At 41.1% G+C, this 25,557-nt stretch overlaps 1 protein-coding gene across 2 annotated transcripts in view; it reads right to left on the bottom strand.

Annotated features, from left to right (window-relative positions):
* Positions 1–25,557, bottom strand: part of LOC132818056 (tau-tubulin kinase 2-like) — a 277,076-nt gene that overhangs the window by 119,904 nt on the left and 131,615 nt on the right. For both annotated transcript variants that reach the window (XM_060828686.1, XM_060828687.1), the window contains exon 7: positions 14,911–14,976. In XM_060828686.1, the coding sequence (XP_060684669.1) occupies positions 14,911–14,976 (66 nt within the window). The remainder of the gene's footprint in view (positions 1–14,910; positions 14,977–25,557) is intronic.

Raw genomic sequence — 25,557 nt, 5'->3', positions numbered from 1 at the left:
AGTATGTACCTGCCAGACAGGGAGGAAATGGTTGAGCGAGGGAACTGTGGTTCACTAAAGAAAAGTGAATCTCTTGTCAAGAGGAAGGAGGCTTATGTAAAAATGAGACGTGAAGGTTCAGTTAGGGCACTTGAGTGTTACAGGTTAGCCAGGAAGAGCCTAAAGAGAGAGCTAAGAAGAGCCAGGAGGGGACATGAGAAGTCTTTGGCAGGTAGGATCAAGGAAAACCCTAAAGCTTTCTATAGCTATGTCAGGAATAAAAGAATGACTAGGGTAAGATTAGGGCCTATCAAGGACAACAGTGGGAAGTTGTGTGTGAAGTCCGAAGAGATAGGAGAGGTGCTTAACGAACATTTATCGTCAGTATTCACACTGGAAAATGACATCACTGTTGAGGAGAATACTGAGATACAGGCTATTAGGCTAGATTGGACTGAAGTTCATAAGAAGTTGTTAGCAATTCTGCAAAGTGTGGAAATAGCTAAGTCCCCTGGACTGGATGGGATTTAACCTAGGATTCTCTGGGAAGCTAGGTAGGAGATTGCAGAACCTTTGGCTTTGATCTTTATGTCAACAATATCTACAGGAATAGTGCCAGACGACTGGAGGATAGCAAATTTTATCCCCTTGTTCAAGAAGGGGAGTAGAGACAACCCCTGGTAAGTTTAGACCAGTGAGCCTTACTCCTGTTGTGAGAAAAGTTTTGGAAAGGATTATAAGCTGGGATTTATACTCATCTACCTGGAATAATTTGATTAGGGATAGTCAACATGGTTTTGTGAAGGGTAGGTTGTGCCTTACAAACCTTATTGAGTTCTTCGAGAAGATAACTAAACAGGTGGATGAGGGTAAAGAAGTTGATGTGATATATATGGATTTCAGTGAAACGTTTGATGAGGTTCCCCATGGTAGTGTGGATGAGCAGAGAAATCTATCTGTCCATGTAATAGATCCCTGAAAGTTGCCAACACATGTTGATAGGATTGTTCAGATGGCGCACTAGCTTTTATTGGTAGAGGGACTGAGTTTCGGAGCCATGAGGTCATCTTGCAGCTGTAAAAAAACTCTGGCACAGTCGCAATTGGAGTATTGCATACAGTTCTGGTCACTGCATTATAGGAAGGAAGTGGAAGCTTTGGAAAGGGGGCAGAGGAGATTTACCAGAATGTTACCTGGTATGGAGGGAAATTCTTATGAGGAAAGGCTGAGGAACTGGAGACTGTTTTCACTGGAGAGAAGGTGGTTAAGAGGTGACTTAATGGAGACATACATGATGATTAGAGAATTAGAAAGGGTGGACAGCGACAGCCTTTTTCCTTGGATGGTGATGGCTAGCAGAAGGGGACATAGATTTAAACTGTGGAGTGATAAATACAGGAGCGATGTCAGAGGTATGTTCTTTACTCAGAGAATACTAAATGTGTGGAACACTCTGTCTGCAACAGGAGTAGACTCACCTACATTAAGGGTGTTTAGATGGTCATTGGATAAACATATGGATGATAATGGAATAGTGTAGGTTAGATGGACTTCAGCTTGGTTTCACAGGTCAGCACAACATCGAGGGCTGAAGGGCTTGTACTGCTCTATAATGTTCAATATTCTACATTCAGGTTGAGGGACAAGTCACATTTTAAGAATCAGTAGCAAGCATTAAGAGTTATTAATGTACTACTAATGCTATTGAGGCTATGGTCCAAAAGATTATCAAAAAATTGATATAACCGTGTTTCCACGACAGAAAGATCAAAATTTGAAAATCAAATATTACTTTAAGTTGATCTTATAAGATATAACAAAGGAAAATTCTTCACGTTCTAAAAATCTAGATCATTAATCAAACTCAAGACTTCATATACCAGATTGGTTTAAAGATTCAAAGGCTCTGAGTATCTGCGTAAATTATGGTAGCTATCTATGCCAATCAGGATGTTCAGATGTTGACACATGATATCAATCAGGGGAGGTAACTAAACTTGCAGTGGGAAGAACTATCAGTCAAGAGGCTCACTGCTGACCTCACCGCAGGAGGCAGGACAGGTTAACAAAGCTATTGATAAACCATATGGTGTCCTGGGTTTTATAAACAGAGTAATAGAATATAAGAGTATGAAAGCAATGCTAAATCTACAAAAATCAAATTTTGCACAAGTTAATGTATTGTGTCCAATTAGTTCATGTTTTAGGATGGGCATGAAGATTATAGAAGAGATATACCCAAATAGTTCCAGGGATGTGGTATTGCAGTTATAATAGCTTTGGCAATGCAAAGATGGTCAAATATAGTGCTAATCACCTCAGCAAAAATTTTTTCTTCAGAAATGCTCTGACACCTCCCTGGACAGGGGCTCTGCGAACATTTTCTTAACAACATTTATGAAGCAACGGAGCTTCAAGCGGATTTGCCGCATTTGAACCGACCATTTTCTTGTATTGCAGCTGTTTTCCAAACTCCAAAAGAATAATTGACCAATGGCAGTTTTGTAACGAGGAACTTTTTCAGTGCAGAAGGTAATACCCACAAGTCTTTAATGGATTAAGATCAATACTCCATGGACTGAACATGTCAATAAGGCTCAACATCTGGTCTTGCGCAGATGCAGACTCAGATTACTGTTCAGTGTACCATGAATGAAACTGGGTTATCTGCCTGATTCCACTCTGGGTAGAGATGGAATGACCACAGGGTTTTCAAACTGACAAAGAGGCAATGCTCAGGAGTTTGACTCTGCATGTCACTCCATAGGCAACACTACCTCTGTTCCAGGCAGCTTACATGGCATGGCACAACAAAGCTATATTTATACATGTGCAGGTCACTGTGCCACTATAGTAGAGTCAGAGTCATAGAGGTATACAGCACAGAAACAGACACTTTAGTCCGACTTATCCATGCCATCCAAATATTCTAAATTAATCTAGTCCCAATTGCTAGCACCTGACCAATATCCCTCTAAACCCTTCCTATTCATATACCCATCCAGATACCTTATAAATACTGTAATTGCACCAACCTCCACCACTTCCTCTGGCAGCTCATTCCATACCCGTACCACCCTCTGCGTGAAAAAGTTGCCCTTTAGGTCCCTTTTAAATTTTTTCCCCTCTCACCATAAACCTACGTCCTCTTGTTCTGGACTTCCCCAACACAAGGAAAAGGCCCTATCCACGCCCCTCATGATTTTACAAAACTCTAAGGTCACACCTCGTGGAAAACAGCCCCAGCCTGTTCAGCCTCTCCCTATAGCTCATAACCTTTCAACCCTGGCTACATCCTTGTAAATCTTTTCTGAAATCTTTCAAGTTCCATAAAATCCTTCTGATAGGAGAGGGACCAGAATTGCATGCAATATTCCAACAGTGGCCTAACCAATGTCCTGTACAGTAACAACATGACCTTCCAACTCCTGTACTCAATACTCTGACCAATAAAGGAAAGCAAACTAAACACCTTCTTCACTATCCTATCTACCTGCAACTCCACTTTCAAGGAATGTGAACCTGCACTCCAAGGCCTCTGTTCAACAACACTCCCTACGACCTTACCGATAAGTGTACAAGTCCTGCTCTGATTTGCCTTTCCAAAATGCAGCACCTCACATTTATCTAAGTTAAACTCAGTCTGCCTCGGCCCATTGCTCATCTGGTCCAGATCCTGTTGTAATCTGAGGTAACTCTCTTCGCTGTCCACTACACCTCCAATTTTGGTGTCATCTGCAAACTTTACTAATTTACCTACTATGTTCACATCCAAATTATTTACATAAATGACAAAAAGCAGTGGACACAGCACCGAACCTTGTGGCACACCACTAGCCACAGGCCTCCAGTCTGAAAAGCAACTGTCCACCATCGCCCTCTGTCTTCTAGCTTTGAGCTAGCTCTGTACCCAAGTGGCTGTTCTCCCTGCATTCCATGTGATCTAACATGGGCGGCACGGTGGCACAGTGGTTAGCACTGCTGCCTCACAGCGCCTGAAGACCCGGGTCAATTCCCGACTCAGGCGACTGACTGTGTGGAGTTTGCACGTTCTCCCCGTGTCTGCGTGGGTTTCCTCCGGGTGCTCCGGTTTCCTCCCACAGTCCAAAGATGTGCGGGTGAGGTGAATTGGCCATGCTAAATTGCCCGTAGTGTTAGGTAAGGGGTAATGTAGGGGTATGGGTGGGTTTCGCTTCGGCGGGTCGGTGTGGACTTGTTGGGCTGAAGGGCCTGTTTCCACACTGTAAGTCTAGTCTAATCTAATCTAACCTTGCTAACTAATCTACCAGGAGGAATCTTGTCAAATGTCTTGCTGAAGTCCATGTGGATCACATCCATAGCTCTGCCCTCATCCTCTTCATTACTTCTTCACTTGATTGAGTTTTTTGAAGTAGTAACAAAAAGGATTGTTGAGGGCAATCAGGTTAGTGAAACATGATTTCCCAAGCACCAAACCATGTTGACCATCCTTAATCAGTCCTTGCCTATCCAAATACATGTAAATCCTGTCCCTCAGATTTCCCTCTAACAAGTGTCTACCACCGATGTCAGGCTCACTGGTCTTCCCTAGCTTCTGTTTATCATACTTTTTTATAAATACATATTTTAAAAATTTTACTTTTACAAAAGGAAAGAATTATAAAAATACAAAAAAATAGAAAATGTGACACCAAATATGGCCCTCACTGTTATTTAAAGGCCCTAATCAGTATCACTAATAGGTCCGTGTCTATATAATTTAAAAAGGGCTGCCATGTGTTATAAAATTGTTCTGTTTCTTGGTGCACCACACTTGTCAGATAATCTTGGGGGACATAGTCCATCACAAGTCTGCGCCACCCCAGTTTTTTTCTCTGATATCTAGTTCATGATGATGTTCTTCCTCGCACAATATGTCAGGATGTTAAATATCCTCTTCCCGTGCACACCCAGAGAGAGCAAATTCCACAGTCTCAAAAGGAAGGATACCAGATCCATCTTAACTTCAATTCCCAGTAACTTCTCCAGCTCATTCACTATGGCACCCAAGTATCCATGAATCTTGTACCAAGTCCAACAGCAATGTGTGAGGGTGCCTATGCTAATTTTACATTTGGGATATCCTGAAGAAGATCATTTCTTAAACTTTGTTCACCTCTCTGGTGCCAAATGGGCCTAATGAAGGATCTTCAATTGCATACCTTGTGCTTTATTGCATATTGAGATTTTCTTTACATTCTCCCATATCTCCTCCCATGATTCTGACAAAATGTCTTCTTCTAGCTCGATTCCAAATCCCATGGAGTTTCTCTATATCCCCCAAGGCGCTCCCTCTCTGCAAATGATATATGGTACTAACCGAGAGAGCGCCCCCACATTGGAGCACTCTTCTCTCTATGTCCTACTTGAAGGATTGTGTCAAGAGTATGGTCTTCAGTATATAATCCCTAACTTGGAAATATCAGAAAACGCCCTCACCCTGTTGCATTATCCTCCATGCTTTCACTACATTTAAGATGATTGGACTTTCACAATGCTCAGATATAGATCTGATCCTGTCCATAACCAGTAAATTGAGAGGGGACACCTTGCCTGCGAGGCCTCAACATTAAGCCATATCGACCTAGAGTCCTTACGCACCCAGTCACCCACATATGACAGCAGGGCACAAATTTGGTATCTCTTCAGGTTTGGGAGATCCATCCCCCCATATCCTACAGAGGTTGCAGCTTGGTAAATTTAATTAGGGGGCACCTATGGCACTAAATAAAGGATCCAGGCCAGCTGGTAAACCTCCACAGCACGTGTCTGGGTAACAGCAACGGGACCATCCTCATAGGATAAAATAGCCAAGGAAGAACATTCATTTTAAATCAGGGCTATGCGGCATAGTCATAATATTGGTAGCCCTTCCCACTGCTGCAAGCCCTGCTTTATCCTCTCAAATAATTGCATAAAGTTAGCTCCAGACAGCTGATGGGAGGTAGGAGTAAAAAAAATTCCCAGTAGAGAAAACCTTTCTGCGACCACCAAAAAGGAAACTATGTTCCACCCTTCAGCTCTGGCATTTCCACCAATCCTTCCATAGGTATGACTTCCGAATTTGTAAAATTTATCCTGCATTCCGAAAAACTGCCAAATAATTTAATGTTTTGTATTAGTCGGGGTACAGACATCTTACCACCTTTCTTAAATAGTGGCACCAAGTTAGCCAACCTAGAGTCTTCCGGCACCTCATCTGTGACTCTCTATGATACAAATATCTCAGCAAGGGGCCCAATAATCACTTCCTGAGCTTCCCACAGATTTCTCTGGTACACCTGATCAGGTCCTGGGGATTTATCCACCTTTACATGTTTTAAACACATACAGCACCAGCTCCACCTAATATGGACATTTTTCAAGATGTCACCATCTATTTCCCCACAGTCTGAGTCTTCCAGGTCTTTCTCCACAGTAAACACTGATGCAATATAAATGTTTAGTATCTCCCTAATCTCCTGCAGTTTTACACAGAGGCTGCCTTGCTGATCTTTGAGGAGCCCTATTCACTCATTAGTTACCCTTTGGTCCTTAATATATTTAGGTAATTCCTTTGGATTCTCCTTAACCCTGTTTGTCAAATCTATCTCGTGTCTTCTTTTCGTCTCTGAAGTGTACTCCTACTGCTTTTATACCCTAAGGATTCACTTGATCTCTGCCAACTATGCCTGACATACGTTTCCTTCTTTTTCTTGACCATAACCTCAATTTCTCTAGTCAACCAGCATTTCCCGCACTTACCATCCTTTCCTTTCACCCTGTTTCTGGACTCTCGTTATCTCATTTCTGAATGCTTCCCATTTTCCAGCTGTCCCTTTGCCTGTGACCATCCAAACCCAATCAGCTTTTGAAAGTTTTGCCTAATACCATCAAAATTGGCCTTCCTCTAGTTTCGAACTTGAACTTTTAGATCTTGTCTATCCTTTTCCATCACTATTTTAAAACTAATGGAATTATGGTCACTGGCCTCAATGTGCTACTCCACTGACACCTCAGTCACCTGCCCTGCCTTATTTTCCAAGAGTAGATCACGCTTTAAACCTTCTCTAGTAGGTAAATCCACATATTGAATCAGAAAATTTTCTTGTACACACTTAACGCTATGGCAGTCCCAGTCTATGTTTGGAAAGTTAAAATTCCCTACCATTACCACACTAGTATCCTTACAGGTAACTGAGATCTCCTTACAAATTGGTTTCTCAATTTCCCGCTGACAATTGTGGGTGGGGGTCAATAGTACAATCCCAGTAAGGTGATCATCCCTTTCTTATTTCTCACCCAAATAACTTCCCTGGACATATTTCCAGGAGTATTCTCCCTCAGTACAGCCATAATGTTATCCTTTATCAAAAGATGCCACTCCCCCTCCTCTCTTGCCTCCCTTTCTATCCTTCCTGTAGCATTTGTATCCTGGAACATTAAGTTGACAGTCCTGTCCATCCCTGAGCCACGTCTCTGTAATTGCCATGGTACCTCAGTCCCATTTTCCTAACCATGTCCTGAGTTCATCTGCTTTCCCTGTTCAGTCTCTTGCACGGAGGTAAATGCAGTTTAATTGATCAATCCTACCTTGTTCTTTGCTTTGATTCTGCCTGACATGACTTTTTGACAGCGCCAGGGACCTGGGTTCGATTCCCGCCTCAGGCGACTGACTGTGTGGAGTTTGCACGTTCTCCCTGTGTCTGCGTGGGTTTCCTCCGGGTGCTCCGGTTTCCTCCCACAGTCCAAAGATGTGCGGGTCAGGTGAATTGGCCATGCTAAATTGCCCGTAGTGTTAGGTAAGGGGTATATGTAGGGGTATGGGTGGGTTGCGCTTCGGCGGGTCGGTGTGGACTTGTTGGGCCGAAGGGCCTGTTTCCACACTGTAAGTAATCTAAAAAATCCTTTTCCCAACTGTACCATTCACAGATTCATCTTCTTCCTCACTATTTCCCTGGGTCCCACCCACCACCTTACAAGTTTAAATCCTCCCAAGCAGCTCTAACAAATCTCCCTGCCAGTATATTAGTCCCCTTCCAATTCAGGTGCAATCCTTTTTGTACAGGCAATGGTGTTGACAACATACATAGCCTATAATTTTCGTGAATAGACTGGAGATGCCGACTTTGTTGTCTATTGAGCAGAAAAAGGCCGAGGGGACACCTTACGGAGGTGTTTGAAAACTTAATTTAGATAGATTAAATACAAAGCGTAACTATCTCTAATGATGAAAGAATCAATAACAATTGGCACAAATTTAAAGTGACTGGAAAGTAAATCAAAGCAAACATGAGGAATATTTTTTAAACACAGTCAAAATTTGATTTTGTTTTGGAACACAGTAATTTGGAGAGTGCAGGACATAGTATCCTTGGAAAGTTAATTGGATAAATACTTTTAAAGAGAAGTGCCAGAAGTCTGAACACAGTGGAGCAGCAGAATGAACTGCAATGCTCACAATAAGCTAAATGAACTCCTGTACTGTACGAGTCTATGATTTGACTGCATAGATGTGAAACGCCTATAAACACCAAGTCACCATTAAGTGATTATATTTTGCAACAGACAGAATGAACTTGACAACAGTAACCTTCGTTATGTTAGCCATCTTACATTTTCCATTAAGTTACAAAATCCCCACAGAAGAGGGAGTGATTAGGGTGGTAGTGGAAACATCATGTTTGCTGAGTAAACTATTGAGAAATCAAATAAAATCAGTCCTTAGTTTAATAAGTGAAGTCCAAGAAGCTTCATTTATGGATTTCTGACAGACAAATAAAACATTATAAATGGTTATACATAGCTTTTCTTCTCCCCAAGATAGATGTGAAGCAAATAAAGGAATATTAGGAGTGCCTAAGGGGGTAGATGAAGCAGATTGTAAATAAAGATAAACTACAGAATTTATTCTTCAAGTGACAAGTAAAAGCAGCTCCTACATATGTTCCAGTCATAAATGCATTAAGGTCAATACTAGTGTAGTTATATTTTGTACCTCACAAAATCTAAGAAACTTCATTTTACGTTGCTGTATTCCAATATAATAAACAGGAAGCAAGTTTAATGCTTTCCAAATGTTCGATTGATATCTCTCTGGAAGATTCTGCAAATCATCTTAAAAATATCTCATTAGAAAAATCAAGTTTAAAATTATGTGCACACATTTCTGCCAATCAACCAAGCGAAAAGCTTGTTAAAGAGCTCATTTAAATTCCTGGCTTCTACTATTGGCACAATTTATTTTACACATCAATAAATAATTATTAGCACCAGCAAACAGTTGGGACAGTTACTGCCAGAAACAGAAAAAGCTTACCATAATCGGCTGCATCCAAAATGAATGGACTTTAAAATACTGAATTACTGAAACAGTGACCATATAGAATACAGGAAAGAGATAGTTGTCTTTACATCACATCAGTTGAAAATGTGCTGCTGGTTAAAGCACAGCAGGTCAGGCAGCATCCAAGGAATAGGAAATTCGACGTTTCGGGCTTATGCCCGAAAAGTCGAATTTCCTATTCCTTGGATGCTGCCTGACCTGCTGTGCTTTAACCAGCAGCACATTTTCAACTGTGATCTCCAGCATCTGCAGACCTCATTTTTTACCGAAGATTTACACCACATCACCAAGCATTCTATCTCTCCCTCAATGTCAGCAAAACTAGAAAGAGATGATCATCAACTTTGTAAAACAAGGAAAGGGGCATGCCCCTATCCATTTCAATGGAGCCGAGGAGGAGATGATCAAGAGCATCAGGTTCCTCGGAGTGACTGTCACCAACAATCTGTCCTGGACCACCCAGGTTGATTTGGCAGTCAAAGAGGCATAACAACACTTCTCCTTCCTCAAGAGACTAAGGAAATTCAGCAGGTCTGTAAGTGCTCTCACTAAATTTTACTGATGCACCATAGAAAGCATTCTACGTGGGCGCATCACTGCTTGGTACAGCAACTGCTTTGCTCAGGACCTTAAGGAACCACAGAAAGTTGTTAACACAGACCAGTCCATCACGCAAGCCAACCTTCAATCCGTTCACTCCATCTATACTTCTCCATGCCTTGGAAAGGCAATGAACATCAAAGACCTCAAACACCGTGGTTATAATCTCTTCTGACGTCTTCCATCAGGCAGAAGATATAAAAGCTTAAAACACATCCCAAAAGGTTGAAGACCAGCTTTTTCCCTGCTGTTATTAGATTTCTGAATGGAAACCTAATCTGATCTTGCTTTTTGTGTACCTTCTTTGCGGCTGTAACTTTATATTCCTCACTCTGCTCAATTACCCTATGATCTCTGTATGTTATGATCTGCTTGTACTGTACGCAAAACAAAACTGTTTACTGTACTTAGGTACATCTGGCAATAATAAATGAAATCAAATCTACCATGAATCAACCAGATAGAATTGTGAAGTAACATTGGAAATTATTAAATCATCTCAGTTTGATAGATTTAATTAAGGTTTTTATGATGAAAGAGAGGAGAATGGTCGACATCACTTGTCATAACACAATAAGCATAAGAGCAAACTGCAGAGTTTGAAAAATAATTTCAACGGTGAACACAATGGATATAATTGTAATTGAGCAAATTGGGATTTGATTTCCAAAGATCTTCTCTCCTTTGTCTATGATAATACATAACACTGAATAAGCAATTTGTTTGTCACCCTCTGACTGTACAGCTGTCCTGATGCATTTGTTAAATGAATTCTTTTACTGGACATCTGAAACTAATGTTTGTTGAACATAATTACTCATTTTTGAAAGGCCACAAAATGAATTTGCAGTGTTTGAGAAAATTTCATTTCAATTTCATGCAAGGCATTAGACTATTGCCTCAGTGTAACTAAACATCCAACACCATCGACATCTTAGAAGGGAGCCAACCACCTTCAGAAGCATAAATAATGTTGCATGTTCTAAGTGCAGAACACAGGCTGACAGCATGGTGATTACGGGTTCAACTGGAGATTCCTTGACTCCTCATTGTCAATGACAAGGCTCAATGTGGAGTTTGAAGGTAAGAAAAATCTGCAACCCTTAGAAGAGTAACCCACCCAGACAGATTTAAGCCATCCCACAACTAACACAACTAACAAATTTAAGTTCTATAGTCTTGCTACTCCAGTTACACATGCTGGTGGACAATTAAGTAAATAACAGAAAGAGGTGCCTCCGCAATCGTCCTCATCCACAATGATGGCAGAGGCCTGTGCAGACAAGCAGGCTAAAGCATCTGTATCCATATTCAGCTAGAAGCACTAAGATGATAATCCAGCTGCAGTCCCAAGCATCACGGATGCCAGTCTTTAGCCAATTCCGTTCACTCCATGTGAGATCAGAACACAGTTGGATATAGCAAAAGTTAAGGAAAAAATCCTGCAACAACCTACAATAAAATCCTGTGCACTCAAAACCAGTTTCAGTCAAGCGACAATACTGGTGTATACCCAATGATGAGGTAGATTTACAGAACACTGACAGGGCTGGAAAAGGAGAAGATGTTTCCACTAAGGAGAGACGAAGACCTGAAGCACAGCCTCAGAGCAAAGGGATGACCTTTAGAACTGAGGTGAGGAGGAATTTCTTCAGTCAATGGGCGGCGAATCTGTGGAACTCATTGCCACAGTATGAGTTTGTCTCTGTTTTCTTGAGTGAATTTAAGACAGATTGATAGGTTCTTGATTAGTATGGGGAGTAATCATTACAGAAAGAAGGCAGGAGAATGGGGTTGAGAAACACATCAGCCATGATCAAATGACAACAAACTTGATGAGCCGAATGGCTTAATTCTGCTCCTCTCTCTTATGGTTTGATGGTCTTTCTCATTATGTCCTGTGTGAAAAAAAGCAGGGCAATCCAGTTCAGCCCATTACTGCTTCAATCAATCATTCTTCTCTCATCAAAGTAATGGGATGAAGCATATGCTCAGAAATAATCTGTTTATCAATAGTCAGATTACTTTCTGCCAAGACCATGGTAATAGAACCCAAGCAGGAGATTTGAATTTCAGAGGAGATGTGAAGCTGACTGCATTTGACAGTGTGGCATCAAGGAGTTTAATAAAATTGGAGTAAATGGGAATTGGGGGTGAAAAGTCGCCATTGGTTTGAATATCATTTTAGAACAATGGAAGCTGGGTGTGGTCACTGGAGGCCAAACAATTCAGACCCTGGACATTACTGTGGGACACTCCTTTTGAAGATTCCCAAGCCCAACCAACTTCAGTTGCTTCTTCAATAGCTAAAGTTCCTTTGTTAGGTCTGAAATGGGGTGTTCGCTGCCAGTTTCAGTATTCAGTACATTTGTAATTCACATACTTGAATGGATCCATACCTAAATGCAGCAAGGCAACATCCAGGCTTGGGTTAATAAATTGCACAGAACCATCCAGTTCCATTTCCAGTTCCAAAGAGGCCCTTTAGAGCATCAGGTCTGCACTGCCAAAAATATACCACTTCTTACACTGGTCCCAGTTTCCCACACTAGGCCCACAGCCTTGAATGTTATTAAACTTCAAGTGATCATCCAAGTACTTCTGAAAGATTGAGGTTTCCTGCCTCAACTACCTTCCCAGGAAGTGCATTCCAGACTCTCTACAACTTTTAAGTGGAAGAGTTTTTCATCAAATTACCTCCAAACTTGCTGCCTTTCTCTGTAATTGTATGCCCCTTCGTTACTGATTCTTCAATTAAAGGAAACTCCTTGGGTTTCCTCCCACAATCCAAAGATGAGCAGATTAGATTAAATGGCCGTGCTAAATTGCTCATAGTGTTCAGGGATGTGTAGGTTATGTGCATTAATCAGGGGTAAATGTAGAGTAAGAGGGGAATGGATCTGGGTGGGTTACTCTTCTAAGGGTTGGTATGGACTTGTTGGGCCAAAGGGCCCATTTCCACACTGTAGGGATTCTAATGATTTCTATGATATCAGGTTTCCCCTCAATAGTTTTGGCTTGACACCATCCAGAACAAGTGGTCTAATTGATTGACATTTTATGCATTCCCTTAGACATCCATTTCCTCCAGCACTTTTTTCAATACCTTCAGCATGCACATTCACATAACATTCTGCAGGTATTCACCAGGAGTCTTTTCTTAGAACCTTCAAAATCTTCAACTCCTACCAGTTAGTAGGACAAGGCTCCACTCCTAGTGTCTCACCATCCTGACATTCCTTCACTGTTGCTGGGTCAATATCCTGGAACTCACTTCCTAACAGCTAACTTGGTTCACCTACACACTAATTGAACTGTGAAGTTGAAGGTGGCATATACCACCTTCTCAAGGGCAATCAGGGATGGGCAATAAATGCTGGTTTTGACAACAATGTTCAAAACTCATTAATGAATAAAAAGCCTAAAACTCTGGTGTAACATTGTATACGCTAATGTTACTTGAATTATTTCCACAGCACCTCCCAGTTCAGCAACTCTATCACCAATAAAGATAAGATCAGTAATTTGAGACACCATCACTTCCACGTCACTTCCAGTTCCAACCTCATCTGCCCATATATCACTGCTTGGCTACATTCCCTACTTAATACAAATGTGGAAGCACCACTGCCAAATGCGCTACAGCCCTAACCCACCTTTTCAAGACATGGAGGGATGGTAAATAAACCTGGCCTCACAGCATTGGCCATATCCTGAGAACAATTAAAAGAATTGGTCTTCAGCGAGGTGTTCGACAAGGTTCCTCGTGGTAAGCAGGTTAACAAGGTTAGATCACATGGAATACATGGAGAACTGGCTCAAAAGGGAGAAGACAGAGAAGGTGGTGGAGGCTGGTACAATTACAAAACATTTAAAAGACATCCAGGTGGATATGTGAAGAGGAAAGGTTTACAGGGAAAGGGACCAAGTGCTGGCAAACAGGACTAGATTAATTTAGGATATCTGGTTGGCATGGATTTGGAAAATGGACTGTTTCCGTGCTGCACATCTCTATGACTCCATTGCCATTTATCGAATGTCCTATATGTGTCCAGTTCCCAATACAAATGTTGTTGAAACAGAAAATAAACGTCAGTTGAGATGGTGCAACATTTAAAAGTGCAGTAAGCAAACATAGACACGAAAATCATTTTCCACATGAACTGTTACCATACGTACAGAAGTAAAAGTCAAATCTTTGAGACTTTGTTTTTTAAAAAAAAAGGAAAAAGCAGACTTTTACATGGATAATTTGACAGGTTGGCAAACATGCTTGACTTGAACCAAAATAAAATACAAGGAAGGTTATCACAGGTTAATAAATTTTAAAAACCCACACATTTAGTTCATATTAATTATTTAACGCCTGTTTTTATAACATGACTAGCTATATATATCAATTTATTTATATCAATTTTCAAACAGTTATTGATTTTACAACATTATGAACTGTAGGCATGTACAATGAAACTAAATCATTATCATCTTCAGAATTACACTTAGGTTTTGTAATGTTTGAGCTTTAATCTCTGCAAAAACAGACTCAACCTTTACATGAGGGATTTGGAATATCACATTTTAGGCCAAAAAAACTAGAATTCACTTCTACATATGCCCCATAAATGAGAATTGATGGAATTTTATGGATATCGTTTTTATCAGTCAAAATTAATTTCTGCTCATGGCTCTGCCAACTTTTGCCGAACAATCTACAGGCAGCAAACAGGGATTTGTTGGCTCATGAAAGGGAGAAGGCATTCTGCTTCCAGAATCGAACGGGAAAACATACCTGTATCCAAGGTTTTGGCGTTCTACCTGCATTTTCATCAAGTAATTAACATTACAATGCATCTTTTTTTAGCATAGATGATATTGAAGGGAAAGCTGGTACTGATTTTAGTAATACCATAATAATTAAAGAGAAAAGGGAATTACAATTCAAAAATGTCTGTACTTCATTAACCTTCCAACAAGACATTTTTACTTACCCGGTTTTTGTGTGCATTGATTGATGCATAACGCACTGTGCCTCTGAACCCTGCTACTACTCGAGGCTGAAAAAAATTACAAAAAATAGAATACATGATTTTTAATATTTTTGATGAAATTTACTAAGTGACATAATTGAAACAAACATGTACCTTCAAACTCTGAAGCACAGTTAATCCATCAATGCACTACAGCAGTTATTTTGCACCAAGGACAAAAATAATCTTTCAAAGCCCGTAAACATTGTATGAGTTAATATATACGAATTATAAACAAATGAATTAACCTATACATATGCAAATTGTTTTCTTCCTGGTGTGAGTTATTTAAGCAGTAAGTACAGTTTGCTGCAATTATAACTTTACAAACCAGGTATGGACAGAAGTCTCTTACAGAATGTTCCAACGCCAGGTTCAAACCTGAACTGCCCCATAAATTTCAATCTGTTTTATATGCTCGCTCAGATTCTCCATGGTGAACTACTTGCAACGATATTAACCAAGATGTGTTTCAAATTTCCCGAGTAGATGGAGACCTTGGTCAAAGGAACAGATTTTAAGGAGTTCCTTTGGAGAAAGGAAAGGTAGAATGAGGGTTTTATGGATGGAATTTTAGTGCGAAGGCCTTTGGTAACTGAAGGTACATCTACAAATGATGGAGTGATTACAGCTGAGGATGCTCAGGAGGTCTGAAACAGACCAGGACAGATAACTGTGGGAGTTGTAAGGTTGGAAGAAGTTGCAGCAATAGAGAGGAGACTTACTTGTAAACATTGATCAAAATTCAAAACTTAAAACACTGTTTCAGACAGCCAATGAGCACAAGGATGACAGGTCAACAGGATATGACTTAACTTAGGATACAAACAGGGGAAATAAAAATTCAACCGCATATATTTAATTTGGCTAATTCTTTACATTTATTGCAAATAGCCAACATGTCACATTATCATGAAGTCTGAAAACCAAATATTTCAATAGCAGGATAGGCAAATGCCAATATATTAAATATACAATGAGCTGCTATTCCAATCAGCAGCACATTCACAAATATCGTGCAGTAAAAGTGGATAAATCAGAATTTAAGTAGTTAGGATTTTGGATGTCTGAATAATTGGGGCTCATTCTGGGATATGTCCAAATAGGATAGCTTACCAGAGTACCACCAATATCCTCAGGGGGAACTTTGCTATTGCTCTTCGGGAGGGTTAAAACTAATTCAGCAGGGGGATGGGAACCTAAATTTTCGTTCCAATGTCTAGGAGATTGAGAGCAGTGAGGGCAGAAATGAGCTTTCAAGGTCACAAGAGTGCACCGGCAAGCAGAACGGTAGTTTGAAGTGTGTCAACTTCAACGCCAGGAACATCCGGAATAAGATGGATGAACTTACAGCATGGGTTGGTACCTGTGACTTCAATGTTGTGGCCATTTCAGAGACATGGATAGAGCAGGGACAAGAATAGTTGCAGCAGATTCCGGGATTTAGATGTTTTAGTAAGAACAGAGAAGATGGCAAAAGAGGGGGACATGGGCATTGTTAGTCAAGGACAGCACTAAGGTGGCAGAAAGGATGTTTGACGACTTGTCTATTGAGACAGTATGAGCTGAGGTTAGAAACAGGAAAGGAGGTCACCCTGTTGGGTGTTTTCTAAAGGCTTCTGATGTAGAGGAAAGTATATCATAACTCTGGATAGGAGCAAGAGTAACAAAGTAGTAGTTATGGGGGACTTCAATATTCCAAATATTGACTGGAAATATTAGAGTACTTTAGATGGGTCAATTTTTGTCCAATATATGCAGGAGGATTTCCTGACACAGTACGTAGACAAACCAACAAGGGGCAAGGTCACATTTGATTTGGTGCTGGGTAATGAACCTATCCAACTGTTAGATTCTGAGGTAGGTGAGCACCTTGTTGATAGTGACCACAATTCAGTTATGTTTACTTTAGTGATGGGAGGGGATAGGTGTATACTGCAGGGCAATAGTTATTGCTGGGAGACAGGCAATTATGATAAGATTAGGCAAGATTTAGAATGCATACAATGGGAAAGGAAATTGCAGGGATGGACACAATTGAAATGTGGGGTTTATTCTATCAGATTACAACAGGATCTTGACCAGATGAGCCAATGGGCTGAGAAGTGGCAGATGGAGTTTAATTCAGATAAATGCGAGGTGCAGCATTTTGGGAAAGCAAATCTTAGCAGGACTTATACACTTAATGGTAAGGTCCCAGGGAGTGTTGCTGAACAAAGAGACCTTGGAGTACAGGTTCATAGCTCCTTGAAAGTGGAGTCGCAGGTAGATAGGACAGTGAAGGTGGCATTTGGTATGCTTTCCTTTATTGGTCAGAGTATTGAGTACAGGAGTTGGGAGGTCATGTTGCGGCTGTACAGGACATTGGTTAGGCCACTGTTGGAATATTGTGTGCAATGCTGGTCTCTTTACTATCAGAAAGATGTTGTGAAACTTGAAAGGGATCAGAAAAGCTTTACAAGGATGTTGCCAGGGTTGAAGGATTTGAGCTATAGGCAGAGGCTGAACAGGCTGGGGCTGTTTTCCCTGGAGTGTCGGAGGCTGAGGGGTGACCTTATACAGGTTTACAAAATTATGAGGGGTATTGATAGGGTAAATAGGCAAAGTCTTTTCTCTGGGGTCGAGGAGTCCAGAACTAGAGGGCATAGGTTTAGGGTGAGAGGGGAAAGATATAAAACAGACCTAAGGAGCAACTTTTTCATGCAGAGGGTGGTATGTGTATGGAATGAGCTGCCAGAGGATGTGGTGGAGACTGGTACAATTGCAACATTTAAGAGGCATTTGGATGGGTATATGAATAGGAAGGGTTTGGAGGGATATGGGCCGGGTGCTGGCAGGTGGGACTAGATTGGGTTGGGATATCTGGTCAGCGTGGACCGGTTGGACCGAAGGGTCTGTTTCCGTGCTGTACATCTCTATTACTCTATTCAAGGAACAGCTACTGCGGGCCCTTGATAAGTATATACCGGTCAGGCAGGGAGGAAATGGTCGAGCGAGAGAGCCATGGTTTACTAAAGATGTTGAAGCTCTTGTTAAGAGGACGAAAAGGCTCATGTTAGGATGAGACGTGAAGACTCAATTAGGGCACTTGAGAGTCACAGTTAGCCAGGAAAGACCTAAAGAGAGGGCTAAGAGGAGCCAGGAGGGGACATGAGAAGTCATTGGCAGACAGGATCGAGAAAAACCTAAAGCTTTCTATGTGTATATCAAGAATAAAAGAATAACCAGAATAAGATTAGGGCCGATCAAGGATAGTCATGGGAAGTTGTGCGTGGGGTCCGAAGAGATAGGGGAAGCGCTAAATTAATATTTTTCATCAATATTCATACTGGAAAAAGACAATTTTTTCAAGGAGAATATTAAAATCCAGACTACTAGACTAGATGGGACTGAAGGTCATAAGAAGGTTGTGAGAGCAATTCTGGAAAATGTGAAAATACCCAACTCGCCTGGGCTGGATGGGAATTATCCTAGGATTCTCTGGGAAGCTAGGGAGGAGACTGCTGAGCCTTTGGCTTCAACCTTTATGGCGTCATTGTGTATAGGAATAGTGCCAGAAGACTGAAGGATAGCAAATGTTGTCCCCTTGTTCAAGGAGGGGAGTGGAGACAACCCTGGTAATTATAGACCAGTGAGCCTTACTTAAGTTCTGGGTAAAGTGTTGGAAAAGATGTAAGAGATAGGAGTTATAGTCATCTGGAGAAGACTAAATTGATTAAGGATAGTCAACGCAATTTTGTGAAGGGTAGGTCACACCTCACAAATCTAACTGAGTTCTTTGAGAAGGTGACCAAACAGGTGGATGAGGGTAAAGTGGTTGATGTGGTGTATGGATTTCAGTAAAGCACTTGATACGGTTAAGGTTCCCAAAGTAGGCTAATGCACAAAATATGGAGGCATGGGACTGAGGGTGATTTAGTGGTTTGGATCAGAAATTGGCTAGCTGAAAGAAGACAGAGGGTGATGGTTGATGAGAAATGTTCATCCTAGAGTTCAGTTACTAGTGGTGTACTGCAAGATCTGTTTTGGGGCCACAGCTGTTTGTCATTTTTATAAATGACCTGGATGAGGGTATAGAAGGATGGGTTAGTAAATTCGCGGAAGACACTAAGGTCGGTGGAGTTGCAGATAGAGCCAAAGGATGTTCCAGGTTACAGAGGGACATAGTTAAGCTGCAGAGCTGGGCTGAGGTGTGGCAAATGGAGGTTAATGTGGAAAAGTATAAGGTGATTCACTTTGGAAGGAGCAACAGGAATAAAGAGTACTGGGCTAACGGTAAGATTCTTGGTAGTGTAGATGAGCAGAGAGATCTCAGTGTCCATGTACATAGATCCCTGTTTGATGGTGTTGTTAAGAAGGTATACGATGTGTTAGCTTTTATTGGTAGAGGAATTGAGTTTTGGTGCCACGAGGTCATACTGCAGCTGTACTAAACTCTGGCGCTGCCGCACTTGAAGCATTGTGTACAGTTCTGGTCACTACATTATAGGGAGGACATGGAAGCTTTGGAAAAGGGTGCAGAGGAAATTTACTCGGATGTTGCTTGGTAGGGAGGGAAGGTCTTATGATGAAAAGCTGAAGGAGTTGAGGCTGTTTTCGTTGGAAAGAAGGTTGAGACATCAGATAATCAGAGGGTTAGACCAGATGAACGGTGAGAGTCTTTTTCCTCAGATGGTGAGGGTTAGCATGAGGGGACATAGCTTTAAATTGAGGAATGATAGACATAGGACAGATGTCCAAGGTAGTTTCTTTACTCAGTAGTAGGTGCACAGAATACACTGCCTGCTACAGTAGTAGACTCACCAACTTCAAGGGCATTTAAATGGTCATTGGATAAACATATGGATGAGAATGGAATAGTGTAAATTAGATAGGTTTCAGATTGGTTCCACAGGTCAGTGTAACATCGAAGGCCGAACGGCCTGTACCATGTTGTAATATTCTATGTTCTATTAAAAAGGACGTGATCAGATATTGTAAAATATGCCTTAGTGAAAATTTACCACATTTTCAATGCTGAGTTAATGTTTCCGGTGTGTTCTGGACAATGGATAAAGGCACACAAGAGAAAAAAAGACCTAAATAGAACACTTTGAAAAGTGACTCAGCATTTTTATTGGAGTGAAAAAAAATCGCTCATTAGCAAAAAGTGAAACAAAAATGAATGCCAAATGTTTACAATGACATCAGTCATAACATTTACAAACTCAATGGCTAGTGAATGTGGCCAGGGTAGGAAAATTGGTAAAAGACAAGCCTAAGGCTCTTTACCTAAATGCACTCAGAATTCGCTACAAATGGATAAATTGATAGCGCATTAAAAATATATGATAGGATAGCCAGTGTAAAGACATATTTGTAAAGTGTCCCCCACTAGTAGGTGAACATGGAAGGCTTTTAACATTTAGAAAGGAGGGGGGAGATAAGATGGAGGAGAGCAGCTCAGTAATCAGGAGTAAAGTCAGTACAGTCACGAGATTATAATCATTGTTAATAAGATCAACATTGATGCTCGGTGTAGTAATTGGAACAAGGTTGGCCAGCTATACCTCATTGAACAGGAGTTCCCATTTTGGGCTGTTAACCTGAGCCAAACAGGGAATCCAGGCTGACAGACATAAACGGAGTCTCAGGGACTCTTCTCACTCTCGGGACTGGCTCTGAGCAAGTTGGCCAGAGTCCATGTACTGTCCATGTGAGTAACTGGATACTGGCCTCCATGTGGTTATTTCAGTGGAATGAAAGAAAACAGTACACTCCTGAAGAAAGTTCATTTGCAACTATTTTTTGTGTTGGGGTAAGCATTTCTGGCACAATGCTGTTATTTGGTAGGCTGGACCAGTACGTGGGAAGAATGTATTAATTTTTCTGCGCAAATTACATTGGGGGCCAATGAAAAGCAACAAGTAATTCTTCTGATTGGTTGTGGACCCACAGCATTTTCAGTTATTAGGAGCTTAACATTCCTAGAGGCACTAGAAGCTAAAACTTTTCAAGAATTGATGGATTTAGTGAAGCAATATTATGACCGCAAGACTTCTTTTAATTCTGAGATGATACCTGTTTTACTCAGCAGCTCAAGAACCAGGGAATCAGCTTTGGGTGCTTTGACAAGGTTAAAATGACTGGCAGAGGCATGTGATTTTGGGTTAGCCCCGAATAAGATGCTGAGAGATCGTGTGGAGTTAATAACATAACCACACAAAGGCACCTAATAGCTGAAGCCCAACTGGACATCAAACAGACACTTCAGCTGGCTTTGCCTTTAGGCAATGCAGCAAATGGAGCACATGTGCTGCAGGGTAATCTGATGGTAGTGGATACACTCACCAGTCTTACTGAGCTTAGGAACACACTCAAGTGTAGGCAAGCGCACTGCCTCAAGCAGGACATATACTGATCAGAAGTTACACAACACCATGTTGTAATCCAATAGGTTTATCTGAAATCACAAGTTTTCATCGCGCTGCTCCTTCACCTGTTAAAGGAGCAGTGCTCTGAAAGCTTGTGATTTCAAATAAACCTGTTGGATTATAACTTGATGATGTGTGACTTTTGACCTCATCACCTCAGTCCAACACCGGCACCTCCACATCAGAACATATCCTGAGCAGAGAGATCCTACGTCAACCCAGAGTAACACCCCAAAATAATGCCAAGCCTCAGTCAAATGGCTAAAAAGTTCTTCAGAATACGGGCAGCAAGTCACGTAGCTGCTCCCGGTATAGACTAGAGATACCAAAGGTGTCCCAGGAGGCCTGACTTGAGTATCCAGGAGTGCGCACGCTCTGGAAAGTCCACCTTGAGGTTTGGAACACTTAAATTGCTTAGCAATATCCAAATCTAAATCAAATCAAAATAAACGGCTAATTAAATGGTCACCCAGCCTAATAGAGGTCGATATCAGTGCAGCTGCATCAATGATTGCAGAACCAGTCCTTTAACAAGATTTGCTCTGGACTCCAACCTTCAAGTTTCCGCAATCCTCAGCCAGACTGAGAAAATGAACCAGAGAACCACTACAAATGAAGGATATGACTTCAGTTCCTGTGTCCAATGAGAAGCAGCTGGTGCAGTTACCACTGATTGTGGTAAAAGGCTCCAGCCGAAGCTTGATGGGGCAAATTTAGTCAAGAAAGATTCAACTTGATTGGCTCAACATTTTTTGATTATAAAATGATTACCAGAGTAAAGTCCTAATTGAATACACAGAAGGTTTTCAACAAAGTCGAAGGACTGTCAAAGGAGTCAAGGCCACCTGACATTTGACCCAAAAGCAATTCTGCAAGGCCATTTGCCATGTGTGTACGAGTAGAATCAGAAATCAGGAGGCTGGAAAGCAAAAGGAATCATCCAAACCAGAACAGTTTACAAAATGGGCAGCACTGGACATACCAATTGCAAAAATTGACAGGTCATTTTGCCTTTAAGAGTGGATTTTAAGCAAACAATAAACCACTTCTCGCAACTAGATAAACACCCAATCCCTCACACCAGGGGACGCATTCGAAAAACTAGTTTATTGTAAAAGTACTGATTACAGTACAAGACGTAGAAATTGACAATGGTATCAGGAGGAGATTTTGAACAAGTATTTTGTTTTCACGGCAGAAGATATAAAAAGCATCTTAAGAATAGTAGAAAACCAGTGTTTAAAACAGAGAGAGCAGCTTAAAGCAATCACAACGTCTGGGAAAACTAACGGGTGACAAGTCTCTTAGGTCAAGTGTTCTGCTTCATAGACTCTCAAAGGAAGTGGGTGCAAAGATAACGGATCCATTAATTGCAATCTTTAAACATTTCCTGGAAATGCCCCAGAGGTTTGGAAAGCTGCAAATGCAACACTTTTTTATTAAATAAAAACAGACAAAAGGCAAAAAAAAAATTCAGTTAAGCCTGGCATCTATCATTGGGAAAATATTAACATCCAGAGGTGCTACAGGTGTTTAATATATTCAAAAAGCAATCAGGTAGGTCAACACAGTTTTGTGTAAGGACTAGAGTTCTTGTCAAATTTACTGCAGCTCTTTGAAAATGTAACAGGGTGGATAACAGGAAACCAGGCATAGAGTACTTTGGTACCCATAAAGCATTCTAGCAAATGCCACAAAGGTTATTGCAAAAGCTAAAAGCTGAAACCATTGGACACATCAGCAAGGATACAGGATTAGCCAACTGTATGACAGAAAGCCGCAGGGATCAGTCTTAAAATTTTAATTATTTATGATCTACATTCATAACATGGATAAAGAAAGAAAATACTTGCAGTTGAAGTAGTCAGAGAAGGCTCATAGGGTCGATTTAGGGTTTGCTTCATATTTGAGCAGGACTGGCATACAATCATTGGGGTTAAGAATGAAAGCTGATCTATTTGAAAAACAGGATACTGAAAGGTTTGACAGGGTTGAGATGGTGAGGATGTTTCCTCTTGAGGGAATCTAGAACCAGGGGCACAGAATAAAATAAGGGGTAACTCATAGAAGATGGAAATAAGGAGGAAATTCTTCTCAGAAGGCTGATTCTCTTTAGAATGCTCTTTGTCAAAAAGCAGTGGAGATTTGGTCATTGAATACATATTCAAGGCTCAATTGATTGACAAGGAAGTCAGTGGTTATGGCGACAGGCAGTAAAGTGGAGTTAAATACATAAGCATATCAGTTGTGATTTTTTTTGAATGGCAGAACAAACACAATGGACTGAATATTTTAGTCTTGCAAAAATGATTGATGAGGGCAGAGCAGTAGATGTAATCTATATGGACTTCAGTAAGGCATTCGACAAGGTTCCCCATGGGAGACTGATTAGCAAGGTTAGATCTCATGGAATAAAGGGAGAACTAGCCATTTGGATAAAGAACTAGCTCAAAGGTAGAAGACAGAGGGTGGTGGTGGAGGGCTGTTTTTCAGACTGGAGGCCTGTGACCAGTGGAGTGCCACAAGGATTGGTGCTGGGTCCTCTACTTTTTGTCATTAACATAAATGATTTAGATGCGAGCATAAGAGATACAGTTCGTAAGTTTGCAGACGACACCAAAATTGGAGATGTAGTGGACAGCGAAGAGGGTTACCTCAGATTACGACAGGATCTGGATCAGAAGGGCCAAGGGCTGAGAAGTGGCAGATGGAATTTAATTCAGACAAATGTGAGATACTGCATTTTGGGAAAGCAAATCTTAGCAGGACTTATACACTTAACAAAGAGACCTTGGATTGGAGGTTCATAGCTCCTTGCAAGTGGAGTCGCAGGTCGATCGGATAGTGAAGGTGGCGACTGGTATGCTTTCCTTTTTTGGTCAGAGTATTGAGTACAGGAATTGGGAGGTCATGTTGCGGCTGTACAGGACATTGGTTCGGCCACTGTTGGAATATTGCGTGCAATTCTGGTCTCCTTCCTATCGGAAAGATGTTGTGAAACTTGAAAGGGTTCAGAAAAGATTTACAAGGATGTTGCAAGGGTAGGAGGATTTGAGCTATAGGAAGAGGCTGAACAGGCTAGGGCTGTTTTCCCTGGAGTGCCGGAAGCTGAGAGGTGACCTTATACAGGTTTACAAAATTATGAGGGGCATGGATAGGGTAAATAGGCAAAGTCTTTTCCCTGGAGTCAAGGAGTCCAGAACTAGGTCTGGTTTAGGGTGAGAGGAGAAAGATATAAAAGAGACCTAAGAGGCAACTTTTTCATGCAGAGGGTGGTACGTGTATGGAATGAGCTGCCAGAGGATGTGGTGGAGACTGGTACAATTGCAACATTAAAGAGGCATTTGGATGGGTATATGAACAGGAAGGGTTTGGAAGGATATGGGCTGGGTGGTGGCAGGTGGGACTAGATTGGGTTGGGATATCTGGTCGGCGTGGACAGGTTGGACCGAAGGGTCTGTTTCCATGCTGTACATCTCTATGACTCTATGCTCCTGTTTCTTATGATCATAGTTAAGGGGAACACTCCTCTGCATCTGGATGTCCTAATATCCAACTGAGAATGATAAAGACACCCGGCTACTGACGATGTCTGAGTTCCACAGTTTGAATAACGGTGCTGAAATAGATTCTTGCAATTTTTCCAGATTGTCTTGGAGTTTGAAATAGCAGGAAAGTGCATCTTATGTGATTTAACTGATTGATTCAACTGCAAATATATAAAATTTTGTGAAGTTACCTTTACTCTGTTCCATCTAATTGGAACTAGTTCAGCTTTCAGATTCCAATGGGAAAATATTTAAATAATACGAAGCTGTCAACATTTTAAATTATAAAAAAAATTTACAAGAGTTCAACGAACTAACCAGATATTCAGCAAATGGTCTTGTCAAAGCAGAAGAGCTAAGCCTCATATTGCATTAATTATGAGTATGTATTCTGTTTCCTGCTATCTACACTCCATTGCACTGATCATTTTTGCTCACTTGCTTGATGGGCATTTTTATCACATGGGATACACATTATCAGTGACATGAATTTAGTCCTCAATGTTCATTATAAAGAGCAGGATAAAAGTGGAGCCTGAATTATAGACAAAGTTGCACAAAGAATTACTACTGGCCAAAAAGTGAAGTACAACAGAACCTTTAATGAAAGCGACTCACAATACAGTTGAGATAACTTATATTCTGCA

This window comes from Hemiscyllium ocellatum, chromosome 8 (genome assembly GCF_020745735.1).
Source record: "Hemiscyllium ocellatum isolate sHemOce1 chromosome 8, sHemOce1.pat.X.cur, whole genome shotgun sequence".
NCBI lineage: Eukaryota > Metazoa > Chordata > Chondrichthyes > Orectolobiformes > Hemiscylliidae > Hemiscyllium > Hemiscyllium ocellatum.
The sequence above is the reverse complement of the archived record's forward strand: the minus strand, read 5'-3'. Positions and strand labels throughout refer to the sequence as shown.